At 38.2% G+C, this 21,601-nt stretch overlaps 1 protein-coding gene and 1 pseudogene across 3 annotated transcripts in view; one reads left to right on the top strand and one right to left on the bottom strand.

The window, feature by feature from the left end:
- FGD6 (FYVE, RhoGEF and PH domain containing 6) overlaps positions 1-21,601 on the bottom strand; it is a 104,640-nt gene that overhangs the window by 31,682 nt on the left and 51,357 nt on the right. For all 3 annotated transcript variants that reach the window (XM_045553216.1, XM_045553217.1, XM_045553218.1), the window contains exons 4-8: positions 20,443-20,510; positions 20,326-20,356; positions 12,361-12,512; positions 8,174-8,330; positions 5,874-5,961 (exon numbers count right to left, since the gene is read on the bottom strand). In XM_045553216.1, coding sequence (XP_045409172.1) covers positions 5,874-5,961; positions 8,174-8,330; positions 12,361-12,512; positions 20,326-20,356; positions 20,443-20,510 — 496 coding nt within the window. The remainder of the gene's footprint in view (positions 1-5,873; positions 5,962-8,173; positions 8,331-12,360; positions 12,513-20,325; positions 20,357-20,442; positions 20,511-21,601) is intronic.
- LOC123640796 lies at positions 2,952-3,100 on the top strand (annotated as a pseudogene).

The following is a 21,601-nucleotide window of genomic DNA, read 5'->3' as shown; positions in this document are numbered from 1 at the left end:
CGCTTACATCTAATACCCCAAAGACTTTCCATAGTAGTAAGATATTTCATGTACATAATTTATTCAATACCAACTCTCAAAATACCTTGTTCACAACTACAGTTAAAAATGAATTGCAAAAAAGGAAAAAATGAATTGCAACAGAATCAGAGCTGAACTAATTACAACGGAATTCTGGATAGTGTCATGATGGAACTGCCTTTTATCAGGGCCTTTGGGTTCGTCAAAAATTAAATTCCTTGGCTGGAGTCCAGGACAGCCCTACTTTTTATTAAGTTCTGCCCTAGAGAAAGTGTTAAAATGACATTTGATATACACAATTAACCTTCAGCTTTAAAATAAATACTTGCTAAACAGAAGGTTTTCAGTTAGGGTTTTTCTTTCTTTTTTAATCATCCATTAATTTCTTATCTTTTTTAAATGTGCTTATTAGCCTGTACGTAGCTAAAATTTATAGCTTTGAAACACTATAACAGATGTTTTAATATCCCATTTTTTAACCAACATGGGAAATCCTGAATTTCTAAAACCTAAAGGGAATTAATATCATCCCAGACTAAAGGCAAAGACTACAGGAAAAAGTAATATAATACATTATTAAAGCAACCTTTAATATAACATAAATATTTTGAACAAGATCAAAGAAACTACCTGATCCACATTTAATCAAAGTTCAAAGGACTATTTTTTTCCTAAATATAAAAGTGGAAAAGATTTTTCAGAGGAATTTTTAAATTACATTTTTCATTATATTTTCTCCACCATGATCCCCTCACTGATTCAACTTATTTCAACACCAATGTAATAACTTTGCACAAATGAAAGGCTTTTGATTTGAAAAAAAGTTATACAACATATAATACAGGTAGAGAGAAAAACTAAAAGGATCTACGATAGTCATCTATGGATGGCAGAAGATGAAAAAGGACCTTTAAATAAATAATAATACTTATATATTTTTATCTGCACAAAAGATCCCTGGACAGACAAAAAGTGACTCTTACAAAAATAATAAATCACCAGAATACACTCCCTCAAAATGAATATCTGCTGTGACTGTTACTCGCATTAAAGTCTGCCTCTGACTTTAATGGGTTTACAATGTAGTTGAGAAGATGTGACATAGAGCTGTGAATTAATTAAAGAACCAAGATTCAGTCAGGAAACTTTTTTTAAGTGGCAAAGATCAATAAAATTTTTAAGAATTGAGAAGAAAGTTCAGTGGGAGCCTGAGAGGTTGAGCAACTGCCTCAAAAGAGGAAGATGTAAACTCCTTCAGGGCAGGAGGCCCCCATGTGTTGTTCCCAAGTGTAAAAGGGTGTCTAGCTCAGGGTCCACTCATAGAAATATTTGTTGAGTAAGTGATTAATAGAGATAGGATCTGGCCTGGAAGGACAGGTTTCAGGAGCCTGTGAGAAACCTACTACAGCTAGAGCAAAGGAAAATAAGGCTCAGGTGATTCTAGGTTATTCACTGAGGTTTTTTACACTGTGAATGAGGTTTTCAGCTTTTCTAATGAGCAGAATGAAAGTGTGTTCTTGGAAGAGAGATTAAGCAATATTGTGCTAGGTTACACGGGGCAGTGATAAGCATTAGCATGACCAGTAGGAAGATACTGCTATCATTTGGCACGAGTTTAGAAAGGCCTGGCCTGGAATATAACCAGAAAATGGAAAGAGCAGGAACCAGGGACTTCAAATAGGATCTGAGCCCCAAACAGATTTAAAATTTGGCCTGATAAACTGGCCTTGAGTGGCCAGTACAAAAGCAAAATTTACAAGCTTTTAGGCTTAAATTAAGTAAATCACTCATTTTATTACACAACTGTATGCATTCTCTTAGGTCTTGGGTTTTCTTTACTTTTTTTGTTTAGACAAAGTCTCACTCTGTTGTCCTGGGTAGAGTGCAGTGGCATCATCATAGCTCACAGCAACCTCAAACTCCTGGGCTCAAGCGATCCTCCTGCCTCAGCCTCTCAAGCAGCCAGGACTACAGGTGTGTGCTACCTTGCTGGCTAATTTTTTCTATTTTGGGTAAAGACGGGGCCTCACTCTTGTTCAGGCTGGTCTCAACTCCTGAGCTCAAGCAACCCTCCCGCCTCAGCCTCCCAGAGTGCCAGGATTACAGGCTTGAGCCACCATGACCTGCCTTAGATCCTGTTTTAAGTTGACCTTAAAAAAAAAAAATACCAAGAATTGAGCTGGAAGTTTTTTTTTTTTTTTTTGTCTTTGTTTTTAGCCAGTCAAATTTAGCAGTGTGTGTAGTGGGGTGTACACCGACTTTAGTGACACTAATGTTAATAAATTCTGATAACCCAGCCTAGGGGGAAGTTTTTTACTACAATAAAAGAAGAGAGAGCTTAAGTAGAATACCCTATACAAACCTAAATTAAGTGAGAAAAAAAAACATTGCAAAACAATAGGACAGTTGTCTGAATAGTAGTGGCAGGACTGCAGTATCTGGGGATTTCCACTTATGTTTCTCCAAAAGGATTCCAAAAGAAACCATCTTATCTGCTCATCTATGTTTTCTCAATCTTCCCAGCCTAAGGAACCAAGGTGGGCATAAATCTACTTACACAAGTCGGGCAGGAATCCCTCCCCTTCTCTGCCTGAAACTCATTAATAAATCAAAGTTGTTCAGGAGTTGCTCAAACAAAGTATCACTCCTTTCTGCTCCTGTATATTCTGTGCATTTGGAATTACTCCAAATTCTAAAATGGAAATAAAAGTACTTACCTTACAAGGTTGTTGGGAAGATTAAATCATTTGAGCTTGTTTAGCCAAAGATGGGGACCCAGTTAATTAACGTGTTTGAATAGATGTAAACTTAAGACTTAAAATCTAACTTTAACAAATCTAAGTGCATAGACAGGGACACTTTTGATAGTGACAGTGGAAATAGCTTGCAAAGTAGGGAGCAATCTGAACATCACAAAAATGAGTACTGTTATTGTCTCTCAGCCTTTTGGCTAAGATCAAGTGTAAAAATGAGTATTGGAAAATCAGAATTTTATTTTATTTTATTATTTATTTATTTATTGAGACAGAGTCTCACTCTGTCACCCAGGCTACAGTGCCGTGGCGTCAGCCTAGCTCACAGCAACCTCAAACTCCTGGGCTCAGGCGATCCTCTTGCCTCAGCCTCCTGAGTAGCTGGGACCACAGGCATGTGCCACCATGCCTGGCTAATTTTTACTATTTTTAGTAAAGACGGGGTCTCACTCTTGCTCAGGGTGGCCTCAAACTCCTGAGCTCAAGTGATCCTCCCGCTTCAGCCTCTCTGAGTGCTAGAATTATAGGCATGAGCCACCTCACCTGGCCCAGAATTTTAAATAAAAATAAAAACAAATCCTTAGTATTGACCTCCATATGTCCTTAGGATTATAAGACTACAGGTGCTTCAAGTAATACTATTTGTGTAGCCTTAGACAGGACATTTCACCTTTTTGCATGTGTCTTCCTTTTTAGGAGAAGACCTTATCTCCAATGTACCTTAGATCTCTAAAATTCTATGTCTCATGTTCTTTGGAACAAAAACATTTTGGTTAATGGTATGTTTTAAACCTAGCTTAAAACCAACCCAAATTATTTCCTGGACAGCTTCAAGATATCTAAAACTGACCCAAATATTTTAGGGGGCACCAAATTATAAAATATACTCCCTGACCTCATGAAGTTTATAATCAAATTAAGAAATCAATATTTTAAATTAACTATTAGCAATCTCACAAGATATCACACAAGTATTTGCTAAGTCACATGGCACTAACACTAAGGGTCAAGGAGAACTGGAGTAATCAGAGATGGCTTCAAAGAGCATGGGGGCCTCTGGTTTGGGCTTGGAGGAAGGGAAGAATTTGAATCAATGGAGGAAAAGCCACAGGATGAAAAACACAAAGCCTATGATCCTTCTTTAATTTTAGTCCTGACTTTGTGACCAACAACAAGCTACCCATCAATTGTGACACTCAATGAATCTGCAATTATTGAGCATTGACAATATATGATGTGTGTCACTTAAATAATGAAAAAGATTTTCCAGTTTAAAGAAGGGAAACTGGTTTAAGATTAAACAAGAGGCAGCTCAAAACTAAAAATAACTCCAAGCTCACATGGCACTGGTATTATAAAACAAATGAAATCTGCTTTCTTCAAGAGAATTTCTAAAACTTGCTTTTGCCATTTCACCTTTTCTCAATCAGAAACAAACTCGGCATGAAACCTAAATGAAATGTGTAGAGCTTTTATACTACTGAGATCAGTCATAGAATGGATAAAAAATGTAAATAAATATGTCAAAATTATTTTTTACATTAAAATTTCAGATTCTTGCTCCATTCTTCTCACATTTGAGACCATGGTTGTCTTTTGCCACTAAAAACAGTACTCCATTTGACAGCTGTGGAAACAGCCTAAGCCATTCAATAGCTGGTTTATGATAGAGCACTGAATTTATCTAGCAAAAACACAACATGTGTATCAGTACTTCCTTTTGTCCTGTGTATTCTAAAGCTCTGCCAAAGGCAGAGGGAAAAAAGTACAGATGGACAGGATATCCTCAAATTATTTAGTTTGCTGTATGTCATTCCAGAGAGAAATCTAGTGCCTCAGTCCCAGTTAGAAATTCAAATTAAGTACCTAACACACCTAGGGCAGCCCGGTACTGGGGTTGAAAGGAGGGCCTTCCTCCTCAGCAGTCTGCCTTTCACTAGGCAAGCTTGGAAGGCCTGAAGCCTCTGCCTAAAGGCAAATGGGGAAATCCTGGTTTTCTAGGATTCACCTACTGCCTCCAATACAACTGTGGGCTTAGGAGAAGGTGATTAAGTAAAGGAGAAAAGCATGTACACTGTTTCTTAAGGGCAGTTACAGGAACCAAGTATCTCTCAAAATCTATTTACAGATAATCACAACAGATTGACTTTAAAGTGGTGGCATTTCGATTGTTCTCGTCCATTTCAACACAATTTTTAATGCACATTATATAAGCATATGAAGTCATTGCACATCCAATACATTTCAGCAAATATTCCAGAGGACCTAGTAGTATGTGCTGGAAAACTATGCTTGGTACTGAGACTACAGTTTTTTGAAACTGTAACGGTGGTAAATTAGCTCTTTATCTTGAAGTTTACAGTCTAGTAAAAGATGTAGACAGATGATAATCATGACAACAAAATAATAATAATAGTAAGGATAAGAACACTGCTACTACTACTAGTAGGTAATACTTATGTAGAACTGACTATAATTAAAGCACTACTCTAAGCACTGTCCATGCAACTACTGAGGTAAGTAACTAGGGCCATGATAGTGCTATACAAATATGTGATAGTGAACCTCTAAGCCCCATTCTTGAGTAGTTGGGAAAATACCTTCTAGGAATTAATAATGTTAAACAGGTAAAATAACGCAAGGATGTGGGATTGGGCTTATGAAAGATGTTCTGAGCAAATAGGATTATAGGTTTGAATGCCCAGAGGTGAGAATGTACACCAGGGATACCAAAGAACTGAAAGCAGTTCAGTTCAAGTAATGTATAAGCGAGGTATACAAGCAATCTATAAATCCATATATTGGCCATGTGCCTGTAGTCCCAGCTACTTGGGAGGTAGAAGTGGGAGCATCACTTGAGCCCAGGAGTTCGAGGCTGCAGTGGGTTATGATCACACCACTGCATGCACTCCAGCCTGGGTGAGAGAGTGAGACCCTGTCTCTTAAAAAAAAAAAAAAAATCCATACATTAGGCAAAGTGGTTACTGGAGTGATATAAAAAGAGAGGCATTCTTCGGAAAGGCAGAGTTTCATAAGGGCAACAAGAGTTGGTTGGCTGATAAATCACTGGGTGCCTGGTAAACTGCTGGAGAAGCCCACCTGTCAGCAGCAGCCTGTACTGGGGGATCCGCTGAACCGGCTTCAGGAGGTAGTGCTTGAGGGCCAGGTGAGCACAGCGTGGGCTCATCTGCAAGGAGAAGGCATCCAAAGTAAACACAAGCATTTCCTAAGAAGCAAGGGACCCTGATTCAAGTGCTCAGGAAGCCAAACTTTAAACAGCCAGCAACTATGGAAGGGGACTCTTAGAGAAGCTCCCTTTTATTTTAAGGCCCAGCTGTTAGTTACATTGAGAGCGAAAACCCAGCCAGATTCAACACCAACCCCACCCTCTCCTGTGGGTAGGTCTCTGAAATCACTTGCTCCCAGGGTAACCTTGTTTACAGAGCACGGTGGCCACAGGCTGAGTTCTAGGATGGTCAGAGCCCACCCTACACAGCAGCTCCCACTTAGGGGAGCCTCTGCCAATGTATTCATAAATACAAACAAACCCCAATGCCCCCCAAATAAGGCAGCAGAAATAAAACTACCAGCGACTGAATTCAAATAATGACCAGAGCCTTGTGGTCAATATACTCACAATAAGAACAGGGTGGTGGTGGGGAGAAATACAGAAATTAAAGATAACCTGAAAAGTAGCCTTGCTAGATATCTCCTCTAGCAAGGCTGGAGGATGTCAAAATCAGGTTCAGATGAATGACCTTATAAAAGACAGCTCCCAAATCACAGTGTATATAAGAAGCACATTTTGACTTGATTATAAAGACATTTGATTCAACTTTTAAAGCTCTTTTCCTTAGTATGTACAAGAGACATCTCTGCCCATTCCTAAGCCTCACCCCCATTTTGCAATCCACGAGTTTATTGTGAGGTGGCATCGAAAAGGCCAGGTGAAAATGTCTCTGCATCTTAAGGGCCAAGATAAAATGTCTTATGCTTCTGAACACAGCTCAGGTTGGTGGGTAAGTTTTTTTCAGATTTGCTCAGACTTTTATCTTTTTCTAAATATGCATCTCCATGGCCTGGTACATAGAGTAATTGTAAAATTATAATGATCATATATATTTAGAAAGTATCTTTCATTCAAGCAGCATTAATCAAGATAACTAACTCTCTCTGTCTTATGGCTCCCTGCCTTCTTTTGTTACCAAGGCAACAGAACAACTCACTAGACTCCAACCAAAACCTGGGTCATTTGTCAGTTGCCATAACAATATCACATGTTGTTTTTTGATAGAATAAAGACACCAAAGGAAAGGAAAAGAAAAAGAAGACCACAAATTATTTGAAAATTTAATTTGTATAATGCAAAAATTAGATGTCAGCAATACTGTAATATTTTAAAACTTCATTTCTAGTTTAGTGTGAGTAGAATTCGCTGATCTTTTTGGTTTCAAAACAAAAAATAGAAAAATTAGCTGGGTGTGGTTGCATGCACCAGTAGTCCCAGCGACCTGGGAGGCTGAGGCAGGAGGATCGCTTGACCCCAGGAGTTTGAGGTTACTGTGAGCTATGATGATGCCACTATACTCCAGCCTGGGCAATAGAACAAGACCCTATCTCACAAAAAAAATAAAAAATAATAAGGAAAACTAATTTTCTTAAAAAAAAAAAAAGTGTTATATTACATCCCTAATCAAATCAAGCTTGTACCCTCATAGTTTTGAATTAAAACACAAAGCTTTGGCTGACACATGCTATGAACAGATTATTAATTTTTCTTAACTTTGACACTAAAACAGTGTTATTTATTTACCTAAAGGGAAACAAATTATATTTCCCATCCATCACTGCAGATTAGTTATAAGAGTAAAAGGAACGGTTAAGTTAAAAATAAGACACGTTTTCTAGAGTAATCAAATTCATTAAGAAAGAAAGGAGAATGGTGGTTGCTAGGGGCTGGGAGGGAGGAGAGAATGGAGAGTTAATGTTTAATGGCTGTAGAGTTTCAGTTTTGCAAGATGAAAAGAGTTCTGGAGAGTTAGTTGCACAACAATGTCAATGTATTTAACCCTACTGAACTGTACACTTAAATATGGTTAAAATGGTAAGTTTATGTTATGTGTATTTTACCACAATTTTTTTAAAAGTTCCATCAAAATATTATTTTTCCAAGTAAAAAAATATTTCAAATGTGCAATAACAGCTTTTCAAAATTAAATCTTGTGCACTGCTTAAGTTCTCACCATTTAATTTGTTTAATTCCTTCTTTGATTTTGAAGGGATAATATTCTAGCATCTTTTTGTTTGTAAGCTCTGTTTTTAACAACTGCAAATTACTGAAGTTTCAAAAACAAATACAAAGAAAAAGAAGTGTTCAACATTAGATGGTAGGAATATACCTCAAATTCTCTAACGACAGCAGCAAAGCCTGGGTTTTTCTTGCACTGTTCATCCAGCAAAGCTATATTCTTATCAAATTCTTTGATGTATGTAGAATACATTTTTAGATATGGTCCCTTCTTTACAAAGATATCAGCAATTCTTTGTTGTTCAGTCCTATGGAGAGGGAACAGATAGATACACAAAATTATAAAAAGAGTCATTAACACATTCAAAACATATCCAGGGGTGAGCACACCCCCACATCCCAGCCATTAGCTTATATTTTCTTCTCTATTTCTAAGATATATTTCAAACTGCTTACTTTTCACCATTTATTTCTACTGCCACCTTCACATTTTGCCTGGACGCTGCCAGCCCGATGACAGGTCTCTCTGTTTCCATTCTTACCTTCTCCATCCTATTCTTCAGCATAGCCAGAAATCTAAAAAATGTGTATATTATGCCACTTCTAATGGCCCTCTATTTCACTTAGAATAAAAACAAACTCTACCTTATATTCTTTGGACATACAGAGTTCATTCCCACACTGCAGACTTTTACTTATGGTTCTACCTGCCTGGAAATATGGAACCCTGACTGCTCTTTTTTTTTCATTCAGCTGTCAGTTTAAATGCTCCACCTTCTTAGAGGGCCTTCGTTGGCCACCCAGTCTTCACTTACTACCACAGCATCCTATTTTATGTCTCTGCAGATCAGAAACCGCTTTTGATATTTTTCTTGTCTATTTATCTGGTCCTTCCTCCATTAAAATGTCTGCTCCTCAGAGAGCAAAACCCTTGTGTATTCTGTGCACTGTGATATCCTCTGCATACTTAGAGCACAGACTGGCACATAGATATATGTCATAAAATCTTGTTGAATGTGAAAATGAAATATTTCATCAATTGTTATTAAAAGCCAATGGAAAAATGTTATTTCTGAAAATCTACTAAAACCAAAGAATATGTCTTGACTCCAAGATCCCTGAGAGAAAAATATTTTAATATCTCATCCAAGGATTAAAAGGATTTTATTATGTCAGTAACGGTGGCGCTTTTCCCATAACTGTAGTTTTAGTTGTCCCTTTCATCAGTTTAGTCTGTTTCTTAGGAATGCTCAATATTTTAACATAGAACATCTACAGATCTAAACTTGAGGAAACTTTTAGTACAAGCACAAATATATTTAATCCTCTTTATAACATTTGCTTGCCTAAATAGACTTATCTATTTAAGCCAATTCAGATTAATTTTCATTTTGTCCTTTCAATTTCCAATGTCATGTTCATGACACTGGGTTCGGGGAAGTGGAAGAGCCATGACTACCTGGAACTGTAATACTCCTTAGTCTCTCATTGGGAATCAGAGTCAAGATTCTGTTTTCAGAACCTGGTTCAGAGATAGTGGAGAGCCAGTCTTGCTACTGGGGAGTACTTCCCTCTCACAGGGTTGGCTCCTGAAGAGCACAGTGGCCAAGCAAGATGTGTCTTCAATTCATTGTTATTCTCAGTATCCTCATCTTTATGTGTTTCTTTCTGAGGCTGTAACCCACTCCATGAACAAATTTCAATGACCCTTATATGTTTTCTGTAATTCTCTCTTTTTTTTTTTTTTTAGAGACAGAGTCTCACTGTTTCCCTGGCTAGAGTGCAGTGACATCATCATAGCTCACCGCAGCCTTGAACTCCTGGACTCAAGCAATCCTCCTGCCTCAGCCTCCCAAGTAGCTGGGACAACAGGCACACATCACCACGCCCAGCTAATATTTCTATTTTTTGTAGAGATGGGTTCTCACTCTCATTCAGGCTGGTCTTCAACTCCTGAGCTCAAACAATCCTCTTGCCTTGGCCTCCCAGAGTGCTAGGATTACAGGCCTGAGCCACCACTCCTGTGCCTGGCTGTAATATTAACTACTCGACCTTTTGAGTTGTTTCCCAGAAATGATGGATGATTTCCTGACATTAGGACTCACCATCCCCCTCAACCTGCTCCAAGGCACATGGCCCCACCTTAAAAGCCCATGATCTCCATTAGTCAGAGACAAGGATTTAAGGCAGCTTCTAAGACCTCTGTCTGTCCTATTAAAAATTCCTTTCTTCTTGGCAAACCTGGTTGTCTCCATAGTTGGATCTTTGTGTCACGAGCAAATAGACCTAGACCGAAATCCCGTTGTGATACGACAACAGGGCTTTTCCTTAAGTGCTGAAAATCACAGCTCAGATCTTCTCCATTTTTATTTGAGCTTTTCTTGCAGCCCCAGGGCCTAGCCTAGGGCCAGCAGGGAGCAGGCACTCACTCTGCACTGCTGGAATTCCAGTGAGTCAGAAGGTCCCTGAGTGGGGAAATGTGTTTACTCCTCTCTGCTTCTGGCAGTCTCTCCAGATTTTTGTAAATTATCTTTAAAATTTTTTAGATTTTAATTAATTTATTTTTTAGAGCTAGGGTCTTGCTTTGTCACCCATACTGGTTAAGATCATAACTCACTGTAGCCTCAAACTCCTGCGCTCAAGAGATCCTCACACCTCAGCCTCCCAAGTATTAATAGCCGGGACAACAGGCAAGTGCCACCATGCCTGGCTCAGCTTAATTTTTAAAATAATACTTTTTGTTTTTTAAAACATTTTTTCCTACAATACTTTTTGTAAGAGGAAAATGGCAAAGCATATACAATAATATTTTTTGTAATTACATTTTATCTCTAGCATGCTTTTTTTTTTTTACTACCTTTAGTCATTCTTCAGTCCATTATTTTATCCTTAGATGACAGCTAAGTATTAATTGCTTATCTACCTTATCTTCCCAACATGCAGAGGCAAGATGATATTTCCAAAGCAGGCAGAGATATTTTTCTGGTTTATATATAAGGAAAGCTTAGAGGGAAATTTTGCACATGAAAGTAGGCGATACTAATTTCATATTCTAATCATTTTTTGTGCCCCATGGACTTCAATAATAAATTCAATCCTTCCAGACCATTCCTTCTACATATTTCCATGGAAGTCACCAAAGCTTCTGCTTACTGTTTTTCTTCAGCCCAATTAAAGTAGCTTCCAGTACTAACCTTTTGGGATTCTCTTCCCATTCTGAAATCTACGGTGTCTACAATGATGTCATACCTACGTAAATTTGCCTTTCCAAAACAGTCATCCTGTGATCTCAATGAGTGGCCTCTTTTCAAAAATGCAAAGGGAGTTTCATGACCTGCAGCTTCCAGAAGACAGATAATACATTTAAAAACTTTCCCAATGTGAATATGTCAACTATCCTCCTTCAAATGCAAAATTCTAATTACCAAAGGTCACCTATAGAAATTTAAATTGGCTGAATCTGGACCCTTCTTGCTTATGAGGCAGTTCTTAACAAAGAATTTTAAAAATTATGGTTTTAGAGACCTTTTTTTTTTTTTTTTTGAGACAGAGTCTCACTCTGTTACCCAGGCTAGAGTGCTGTGGAGTCAGCCTAGCTCACAGCAATCTCAAACTCCTGGGCTCAAACAATCCTCCTGCCTCAGCCTCCCAAGTAGCTGGGACTACAGGCATGCGCCACCATGCCTGGCTAATTTTTTCTATATATTTTTAGTTGGCCCAATAATTTCTTTCTATTTATTAGAGATGGGGTCTCACTCTTGCTCAGGCTGGTACTGAACTCCTGACCTTGAGTGAGCCACCTGCCTTGGCCTCCCAGAGTGCTAGGATTACAGGCGTGAGCCACCCTGCCCGGCCCTAGAGACCTTGTCTCTACAAAAAATTAAAAGAAAAATTAGCCGGGCATGGCGGACTATACCTGTAGTCCCAGCTACTCAGGAGGCTGAGGTGGGAGGATCGACTGAGCTCAAAAATTCAAGAGCAGCCTGATCAAGAGCGAGAGCCCATTTCTACTAAAAATAGAAAAACTAGCCAGGCATGTTGGCACACACCTGTAGTCCCAGCTACTCAGGAGGCTGAGGCAAGAGGATTGCTTGAGCCCAGAGTTTGAGGTTGCAGTTACTATTTCAAAAAAAAAATTGTAGTATTGAGTTTTGTTGTGCCAAGGTTGTGATCTTTTAGCCATCTAGGATAATTAATACATAGGTAACTGAAAAAAAAAATCAATATATTGAAACAACTCAATGTAAGGAACAACACCTCTCTGTCACACATGGGGCCCATATGGCTTCATCTAAAATTGGAAACTCTAATGAAGTCCAAAACTCAGTCCATTTTTACCAGTTCAACATTCTTTCCTCCAGTTCCTTCAGGAGATCCCGATTGAGCTCATACAGCTGAGGCAAGTAGTACAGGATCTGACTTAGAATCCGGTCCTCAATCACTGGTTTCCCAAGTTGCCTGGAAGCATGGGCTACAGCATCCCGGAAGTCCTGTTACAAGTCCAGAGCAAGAAAAACAATATACACACACATGCAACTTGACAAAAAAGCCTATCACACAGTGGTTGGGGTGGATATTGAATTTTATAATAGACTGTATGATATGTCTCTTAAACCTTTTAAGTTTGATCTTCAAACTCAGCAATTATACTAAGAGAGTGTCTGGAAATTATACTGCAATTTCTAGTCTTTAAAATTATTCCAGTATCACTGTGTGAACACAATCCATTTATTTTAAAAGTCCCTAGGAGAGGCCGGGCGCGGTGGCTCACGCCTGTAATCCTAGCCCTCTGGGAGGCCAAGGCGAGTGGATCGCTCGAGGTCAGGAGTTCGAGACCAGCCTGAGCGAGACCCCGTCTCTACTAAAAATAGAAATCAATTATCTGGACAGCTAAAAATATATATATAGAAAAAACTAGCCAGGCATGGTGGCGCATGCCTGTAGTCCCAGCTACTCGGGAGGCTGAGGCAGTAGGATCGCTGAAGCCCAGGAGTTTGAGGTTGCTGTGAGCTGGGCTGACATCGCGGCACTCACTCTAGCCCGGGCAACAAGGTGAGACTCTGTCTCAAAAAAAAAAAAAAAAAGTCCCTAGGAGATTTCAACTAATTTTATTCTGGATTTAATAGTTCCATTCCCTGTCCACATTTGGTGATCAACAACTGGAACAATTCTATCAGTGGCAGAGCATATCAGGGGAGGCACAGTCCCCATCATCAGAAACCTGGATCCTAGCCCTTGCTGATTGACTGTGCTTCCTTGGGCCAGCCTCATTTTCCTCATCTGTCAAATGAGTATAACGGTTATGAGTCTTTAATTAGATATTACACATAAAGCTTTTGGCAATGCATTTGGCACACAGGATCAACAAAATGTTTTAACTCTGGACCTTAAATTCTCCCCTCCTTTTAGCCAACCTCCCAATAAATTCTTCAGGGTTTATATACTTTTGACAAATAAAAAACTTGCTTTTCATATATTATTTTTCATCTACTGTTCCTAGCCTATTTGTACCATGTTTTAATATAGGTCAACACTACCACACCCTATCACTCCAGGGGACTTAGAAAGGGTGGGGCAGGAGATGACTATTTGCCTAGATTTCTTTGTCCCCTGAGGGTGGGCCTCAAGATATAAGTAAAATACAGGCTTAAGGATTCAAAAACAAAGATTTGTTACTTCTCAGAAATAGCAGTTTTAATTAATTAAAATCCTAAAGCAAAGGTTGGGTAAAATGCTCCCTAATAGGCCTTATCTTCCTTGACCTTTATTTCCAAGTGCTTTCCCTTCAGGGATTCACTGGGCAAATCAAATAAACAAAAAAGATTATTTCCTCCCCTAAGCTCATCAACACGTACCCCCAACATACTTATATTAGCCATGAGCATTTCTTATACTGCTCCTGGACAAAAAAAAATTCATATATAACTCAAATGTACAAGAAAGGGTTCCTTTTCTAAAGTATGGCTAGTTTAGGTAAGTCAAATTCTCCATGCTTAACTAATGCTAAAAACTCCTTTACTTAGAACTCAGAACCTAGGACTAACTTTATTGATCCAATAGTCACATTAGCTGGAGAGAATCAACTACTCACACTAGTAACTAAAGAACTAACTTGTATAACCAATTAGTATAAGAATATTTAACTTGCACAAGCTCCAATCCAGAAAGCATCTCCAGAATTCAAATGGATATTGGCCACATTCCATTGAAGCAATGGCTTGCTTCAATCGGCACTCATATTTAGTAAGAGAAAATAGAGCTACTAACACTTTTGAAAGTCATTAGATTGTCTGCTGTGGGGAAGAACTATAGAATACATTTAGGTATCAGGAATAACTTCCTCAACTGCAAATGCATTTAAAGCACAACAGTTCAACATCCTCTATGGTATTTTTTGTTTATTTGTTTTTTTTTTACCAGTGTAGTGATTAATTTGGATGCAAGAGTTTCTTGCTCTGAAAAGCAATATGCACCACCCTTTCTTCTGGTAAAATAAGTGATAGCTATATTTGTCCTGTGGCCCAGGATAACTTTTGTTTTCCAGTTGGAAGGTATTTTCTCAACCATGATAGTGACAGTAGATGTTAGCTGCTAAATAACTTAAGGACCCAGTTTGACACAGCTTTTGCCAGATTCTGCATTCCATATGTCTGCCACCATTGCCAAGAAGGAAATTTGTTTATTTAAGAGACATTTAACAGAGACCAGACGAATCCAAACTGGGCTGACCAGTGAGATGGCCACCTCTAAATAGAGGCCCTTCCTTGTCACGTACCAGGCAAAACTTAATTTTTCTAGTACTACTGGATGTTTGTAGCTAGCTCTGAATGAACTGATGGCCCATGATGTCTTTTCTTTTCTTTCTTTTTTTTTGAGAGGGTCTCACTCTGTCTGGAGTGTAGTGGCGCAATCATAACTCACTGCAACCTCAAACTCCTGGGCTTAAGGGATCCTCCTGCCTTAACCTCCCAAGTAGCTGGGACCACAGGCACATGCCACCACATTTGGCTAATTTTTTTTTTTTTTGGTACAGATGGGGTCTTGCTATGTTGCACAGGCTGGTTTCAAATTGCTGGCCTCAATTGATCCTCTTGACTTGGCCTCCCAAAGTGCTAGGATTATAGGCATGAGCCACCGTGACCAGCTGTCTTCTTTTAAATTACAAGCAGTATGTCAGAAAAAAGTAGAAATTTAATAATTAAAATAGAAAAAGAACATTTAATAAAGACTATAGAAATTTAGAGAACCTCAGACTCCTGGGCTCAAGTGATCCTCCTGACTCAGCCTCCCAAGTAGCTAGCTGGGACTACAGGTGCGTACCACCATGCCCAGCTAATTTTTCTATTTTTTGTGGAGATGGGGTCTCCCTCTTGCTCAGGCTAGAACGTTATATATTCTAAGCAAGCACTTGACAAGATTCTTTGTTTGACTGAACTAGTCAGGTTCCTGAAACTTCTCTTATGCCCATCTGTGCACTTTCTTATAAAATCCCATTTTAGTAAGAACCGCCCCCCCATCCTTGATATCTGTTCGGGTTCCTCATCATCCACCATCCCCCAGGTGATGTCTGATGGCCCTGACCTGTCTTCAGCAAGAATCCTGTTAAGTTGGTTTAGGCAGAATCCTCCTTATCCCTGATGTACTCTCTTAGTAATTTTCCACTGACTCCCACTTTGCTCCTGGGGTATAAATTCCCACTTGCCCATGCTGCATTTGAAGGTGTGCCCAATCTCCCTTCCTCACTGCAAAAACCCATTGCAGTGGTCCCTATGCCTATGGAAACAGTCCTGAATAAAGTCTGCCTTACTGTGCTTTAACAAGTGTAGGAACCATGCAACCAGCCCAAACTGGGCCTACTCTGCTGGTAACAAAATGTCAAGTTACCTTGTAGGCATAGCATAGCCAAAAACTACAAGTCAATGTAGCACAGGTATGTGCAACAGAAAAAGCTTTGACTTCTAACAGCACCTAGAACTGACAATTCTTCCCCTTGAAACCAAGAAGATCGGGACATGACCAGCACATGAACGGAACATGATCACTGGAACTCTCAGAAGCAAGGGGTCCACTGGCTGGGAAGATCCTTAATATACCTTACTATAATAGTCAAATTTGAAGCCCTCCATCCAATCAGACCCTACCAACCCAACCCAATCCCTTCCCTTGCTCTCCAAGCTCATAAACTTGGCCTAGAGCCCAAATCAGAGAGACAGATTTGAGCCCACCTCTGTCTCCTTGCTGGCCAGTCTTGCAATAAAGCCTTTCTTTTCTCAAAAGCCAGTGCTGTAGCATTGGCTTCTGTGTGCATCAAGCAGTGAGCCCATTTGCTCAATTAATAGTGTCACTGAATAATTATTTCTTTAACACTACCAGGGCCATCACTGGTTTTCAGAGTGCCCTTTTGAAAACAGAAAAGGGAACCCTCTACTCTAGGCCAACGCAACTCACACCAAGGGCTCCCTCTACTCGCTATTATGGCCTCCACAACCACATGCAGTAGCCCTGGCCCCAAACTCATTCCCTTTCCTCTTGGGCCACCACCGGGTGACAGCAATGTGTTTGGCCCCAGTGCCAGATGTAACTAATTCACACAGGAACTACACACAAAATCTTTAACTTCTCAGCTCTTCATGAGCCTCAACCATTGCCAAAATTGATGCCATTGGCAAGAGGTAACATCTTTTTTAAAAAAAAATAAAAACAGGATTATTACAACATATGTCTGGTTATTTTTCTCAAAGTTAACAACCAGGATAATTTGGGAAAGTGTGATGACACTAAAGAGCCAGAGGCAAAGCTATTTTGGGGCAGAAGAATCTAAATTCACCAACACATCCTTGACTAAATCAGTGAGGATGCAAGACAGCAGAACTAGCACTTCAAAAATTAGATCCAGAGTTTACTTTTTCACACTGGAAAAGCTGGGTAATTATATTAAGAGGGGCCGGGGTGGGAGGCAAAATGTTAGGCAAGCTACACAGTTTATTAATATCAAGTACAGTATCTATACTTCAGTCCTTATACATAAAATCCACCTGAGATTCTGTATGTAAAACTGAACCACCCACACTCTAGTTTCTAATCAAAATAACCTAAATGCTTGTTCAACTTAGAATTTTTAAAGATAGAAATGGGGCTCTGAACTGTAAAGCTTATTATAATATTATTCTTAATAATTGCACCCAAATTTACAAATAAAGACCAGATTAACTTTAAACTGATCTTTAATTCCTTTGCAGTATTAACATACTAGCTTTGCTAGCTCTGATCACTTGGTGAAGACCTAAGCAAGAATCAATGCAAATAAAGCCAAGTATGAAACCTCTGTGGCAATGAAGCACAGAACAGATGGCCTTGTTCAGGGTCAGGCTTTAGGTGCCAAAGAGGAGTATGTGACTTAATTACCAGCTGTCCTAACTGGGCTTCCTAACCTCAGCACATTAGTTAACCAATATCATGATAAAGTGAACTACAGAGACCAGATGGACATGTGGAGAGACAGGGAGCTCTGTAAGACTCCCTGTCCTCATGAAGTACACCGAGAATCAGTTCATATTAAGCAAAAGCAAAGCAGCTGTTGAGGTCAAAGAGCTATGATAAATATGCAGAAATGAGTGTGAAACTATGAAGTAAAAGTAGGGGGAGGGAAGTCCCCACATTAACAATTTGACTTTGTTTCTAAAATGAAAGTATTTTCCCAATGAAATTATTCCTGTCTCTATTACACAGACCTGGTGGGTGATACGGTGCATAACTGTCAATGCAAAACTGGATAAAACATGCCTGAAATTAATCCTTTTATCTCAAGTTTCCAACCCCCTTTAATAACAATATCAAGTAATTATCATAATATATCCCAAGTGACTAAGATCTAACTTCATTTTCATCTTTAGAAGATGAAAAATAAGAATTTCTCTGGTTTCCAAGGCAACCGAAAGAATTCTAAAAGCAAGTGAATATACCTACAGATACATTATACCCTATTCAGCATGGTAGAGATTTCAAGTAACAATTTTTAAGCAATTTCTAAACAATCACTAAGCGCAAGGACTCAGACAGATCAGACTTCAAAGCCCAGCTTTGCCATTTAGTAGTGAGTTACTTTTAATAGTTAGCTTACTTTCCTCATTTTAAAAAATAATAATAATATCTATTTTATACACTTGTTATAAGGATTAAAATAAATAATTTATGAAACATAGAATGCTGTAAGGCACACAGAGGGTACTCAACAGAAGGCCATTTATTTAGTTAAAGAAGATCTGGTTAACTTAAATGATCAGATGAACATCACTTAAGATCCACAAGTCCATGGAAGCTTGGAAAAAGAGCTTTGAAACAGAGGCATATAAAGAGAAGGAAATACCAAACCAAGGTGGGAAAAACACCTTAGCAGCAAATCAGAGGTGCTCTGCACAATGAACTTCATTCAGTGAAGCACAGGCCTCTCATGAATGAAGTTGCTCAAAAGTGAAGGTTTAATAGCCAAGTCAATGGAATTTAGAGGAGGACTCTTGACAACCAAAGAAGAAATGATAATTAAACGGTTCACAAGACTCAAAATTTTGACAGGGTATATTCAGTAAAACATGATGAAGTGATTTAAAATGGGAAAAACATGAGAACTGGGGAAGCCTTCTATTCCTTTTTATAATGCATTAAAAAATAAAAGATATACTCTATTCAGTAATAACATACACCCGTATGTCTCAGTAGCCTTGCCTCTAGCTCTATGGAGTTTGTTGAGTCTCTCTCAAATTTTCAAAGGAAGCTATGTCTCAACCTAAAGAAATTAGTTCAGCAAAGGTGCTTCATTACTAGCAGTATTTAGCCAGCCCATCTTTGTCCAAAAGACCCCAAAGTCTCTGATCATTTCCTTCCAAACTATTTTTTAAAATTTATACTATTTGGACCTTTATAAAATACATTTATAGAGATGTTTGCTCAACCCATCGCCCATGAGAGAAATAATATAATGAAAAAACCCTATTATATCATATGTAATTAGGCTATGTTACATGTCTAAGATGTGGTGGGGATATTCAAGGAAAAGCAGCTAATGTACAGGGAGTTGATTCTGAAAAGTCACTTATTTAACAAACATAATATCATCTATATAAAAAAACAATATGCATGGGGGAGGGGAACCAAAAAAAAGACAATATGCTTGAAACTCTACAGATTTGAATGATGAACTATTGTCCTATCATTTTTAAAAAATTAATTACAAAAGAGAACTTACCAATATGGTCAAGAGTTAATGTGAGAAATTATTCACAGGGAAATATTTTCTCAAAATGAATTAGCAATGTTACAAAATTTTTTAGAAAATGTTTCCAAAGCTAGAGATTTTTCACATAGGAATTAGGCCTCCATGTTTCCACTGGATTAAGTATAGAGCACAAGGGAAGCATATGGTGAATGAGAGTCACCCATAAGCGTAACCCACTTTTCATGTTCATATGTATCTATTAAAAGAAAAACTGAAAATGATAATCTTTGCAGGGACATAAATGGGTGTATATTTTTGTGAACCCTCCATTTCTTGACAATTAAGCTTAATTTATGATGTTAATAATTATACCACACAAGTAAATTTTCAGTTCAATTTCTTTTTAAATTTTTTCTTCTACCCCTTTCTTTTTTTTTTACCTCTCTTTTTTTAGGTCTTAATCTCTTACCTAAATATAATTGGAATAAAGTAACACTAAAAGCATGCTAACTGCCAATGTGCAGTGAAACTTGTAAAAACTTGCAAGCACAAAGGAGTGCATGAGAAAAATGAATATGTGGTCAGATACATATCATAATTTTTTCCCAACAAGTCTGTTCAAGTTGACAATTATAAAAATTGAAAATAGAACTTTAAAAAGTTAGTTGTAAAAATGTCTATTTCAAGTGTCTGTTTCTGGGAGCTTATTCAGATAGGAGAAACACAGTTTTGAACAATGATGATGACAATATCCATTGCTAGTCCAAAATTCTACTAATAGCAGGTATCATCTGCAGATGTCCAAGAAGATATATTATCTATCTTAAAAACTATTATGAAGATAGAAAGTTTGAAGACTTTGAGATATAAACACTCTATATTTCAGAAATCATTTTACCTACATACACATGAGATATATACATTTTAGAAAATGTCTATAGTATATTTAGATATATGTGTGAATTTTAAAACATAACCATGTATTAGCATATACATATAATTCATTTAAGTTATACTGAAAAATTTTAGGGGTGGGGAAAATACAAAAGGGAATAGTCTTAAACTTCAAAAAAATATTAGCAGATACTCACAATATGTAAAAGTTTTAACACATCCACAAACCTGTAAAAAAACAGCAATGAAAAAAATGTTTTAAATGAGCCAATGGGGGGAAAAGCATTCTTCTGATTAGTAAACTAGATACCTACACTTTCTCTGAGCTCATGATCTCCTTGGCAATATGATAAACTTTACTTTTCATTCCAATATCTTCATCCTGTGGATAAGAGTACATTAAAAAAACATGAACTCAAAAAAGGATAATGAAGATCAGATAGGAACTAGTTAGATATGAATTTTAACTCTGATACTTATAAGTTTCTTATTAGCACAAAATTCATACTATATAATGTCTCAAATGGCAAACGTGGAGAATTAGGTGAGGGATAAACCATAATACAGGAGCATAGGTACCAATCCTCACTGACATTAGCTGGATTGATGGAGGGCCCTGAGTAGCCACAGGGCCTTTGTGGAGCACGGCCATCAGTGGTTGAAAACCAAAGAGTCACAAACAGAAAAGTCTGCAGGGGAAATAACCCCTACAGATAGCACTGAAGGTGAGTCCTTTGGGTGCACATAAGTAATTTAAGACTTCTTAGTGAATATCCAATAGGAATATTCAGGAGAACTTCACCCTGAGTAAGCCATTTTAACTAGTCTCAACAGGGCTCTTCTTCAGTTTATACCAAATACAAGTCAACACTACAGCCACAGGCTCACTATATTTCCTTAAAATCCCTCTTGTTTTACCGTAAAGAGCTGAAATTCTTTTACTTATGGACTGCTTTGTGTGCAAATTAAATGCCCTAGCAGGGCTAAAAAATGTGCATGTTTGGAAAAGAAAATAAAAATTTCTCAAAAAGAGGTCTTAGTATTTAGGTGAGTTTGTTGTTTTCAATTAAATACTGATGGAGCTGGCTTTGGTTCCAGGGAATCAGAGAAAAGAGGGAGTTTCTTTCCATTTCTATATTCCGGTGAAAGACCTGAACATTACAGTTCCACAGTAAAGGGCAAAAGAGAGTAAATAAAGAATAAGCAATTTAGGAACAAGCAATTTAAGGAAAAGTAAATACAGAACAAGTAAGTTTAGCTATTATACCTAAGGTGAAAACTATGACTGCTGCCATTGAAAGGAAAATGCTCTTGGTTTTAGAAAGGTCTCTTTGCATTCTAGCCAGCACTGGCAACACCAGGGCACAGTCATTTTCTGCTGTTCAGGGCACAGTTGGACAAGGCAATGACACAACAACCATAAAAGTGACCATGACAATCCAGCAGTCATTCATTAATGAGATGCCACAGGAA

This window comes from Lemur catta, chromosome 6 (genome assembly GCF_020740605.2).
Source record: "Lemur catta isolate mLemCat1 chromosome 6, mLemCat1.pri, whole genome shotgun sequence".
In the NCBI taxonomy this organism is placed as follows: Eukaryota; Metazoa; Chordata; class Mammalia; order Primates; family Lemuridae; genus Lemur; species Lemur catta.
Note: the sequence above shows the minus strand (reverse complement) of the source record. Positions and strands in the feature narration are given on the sequence as shown.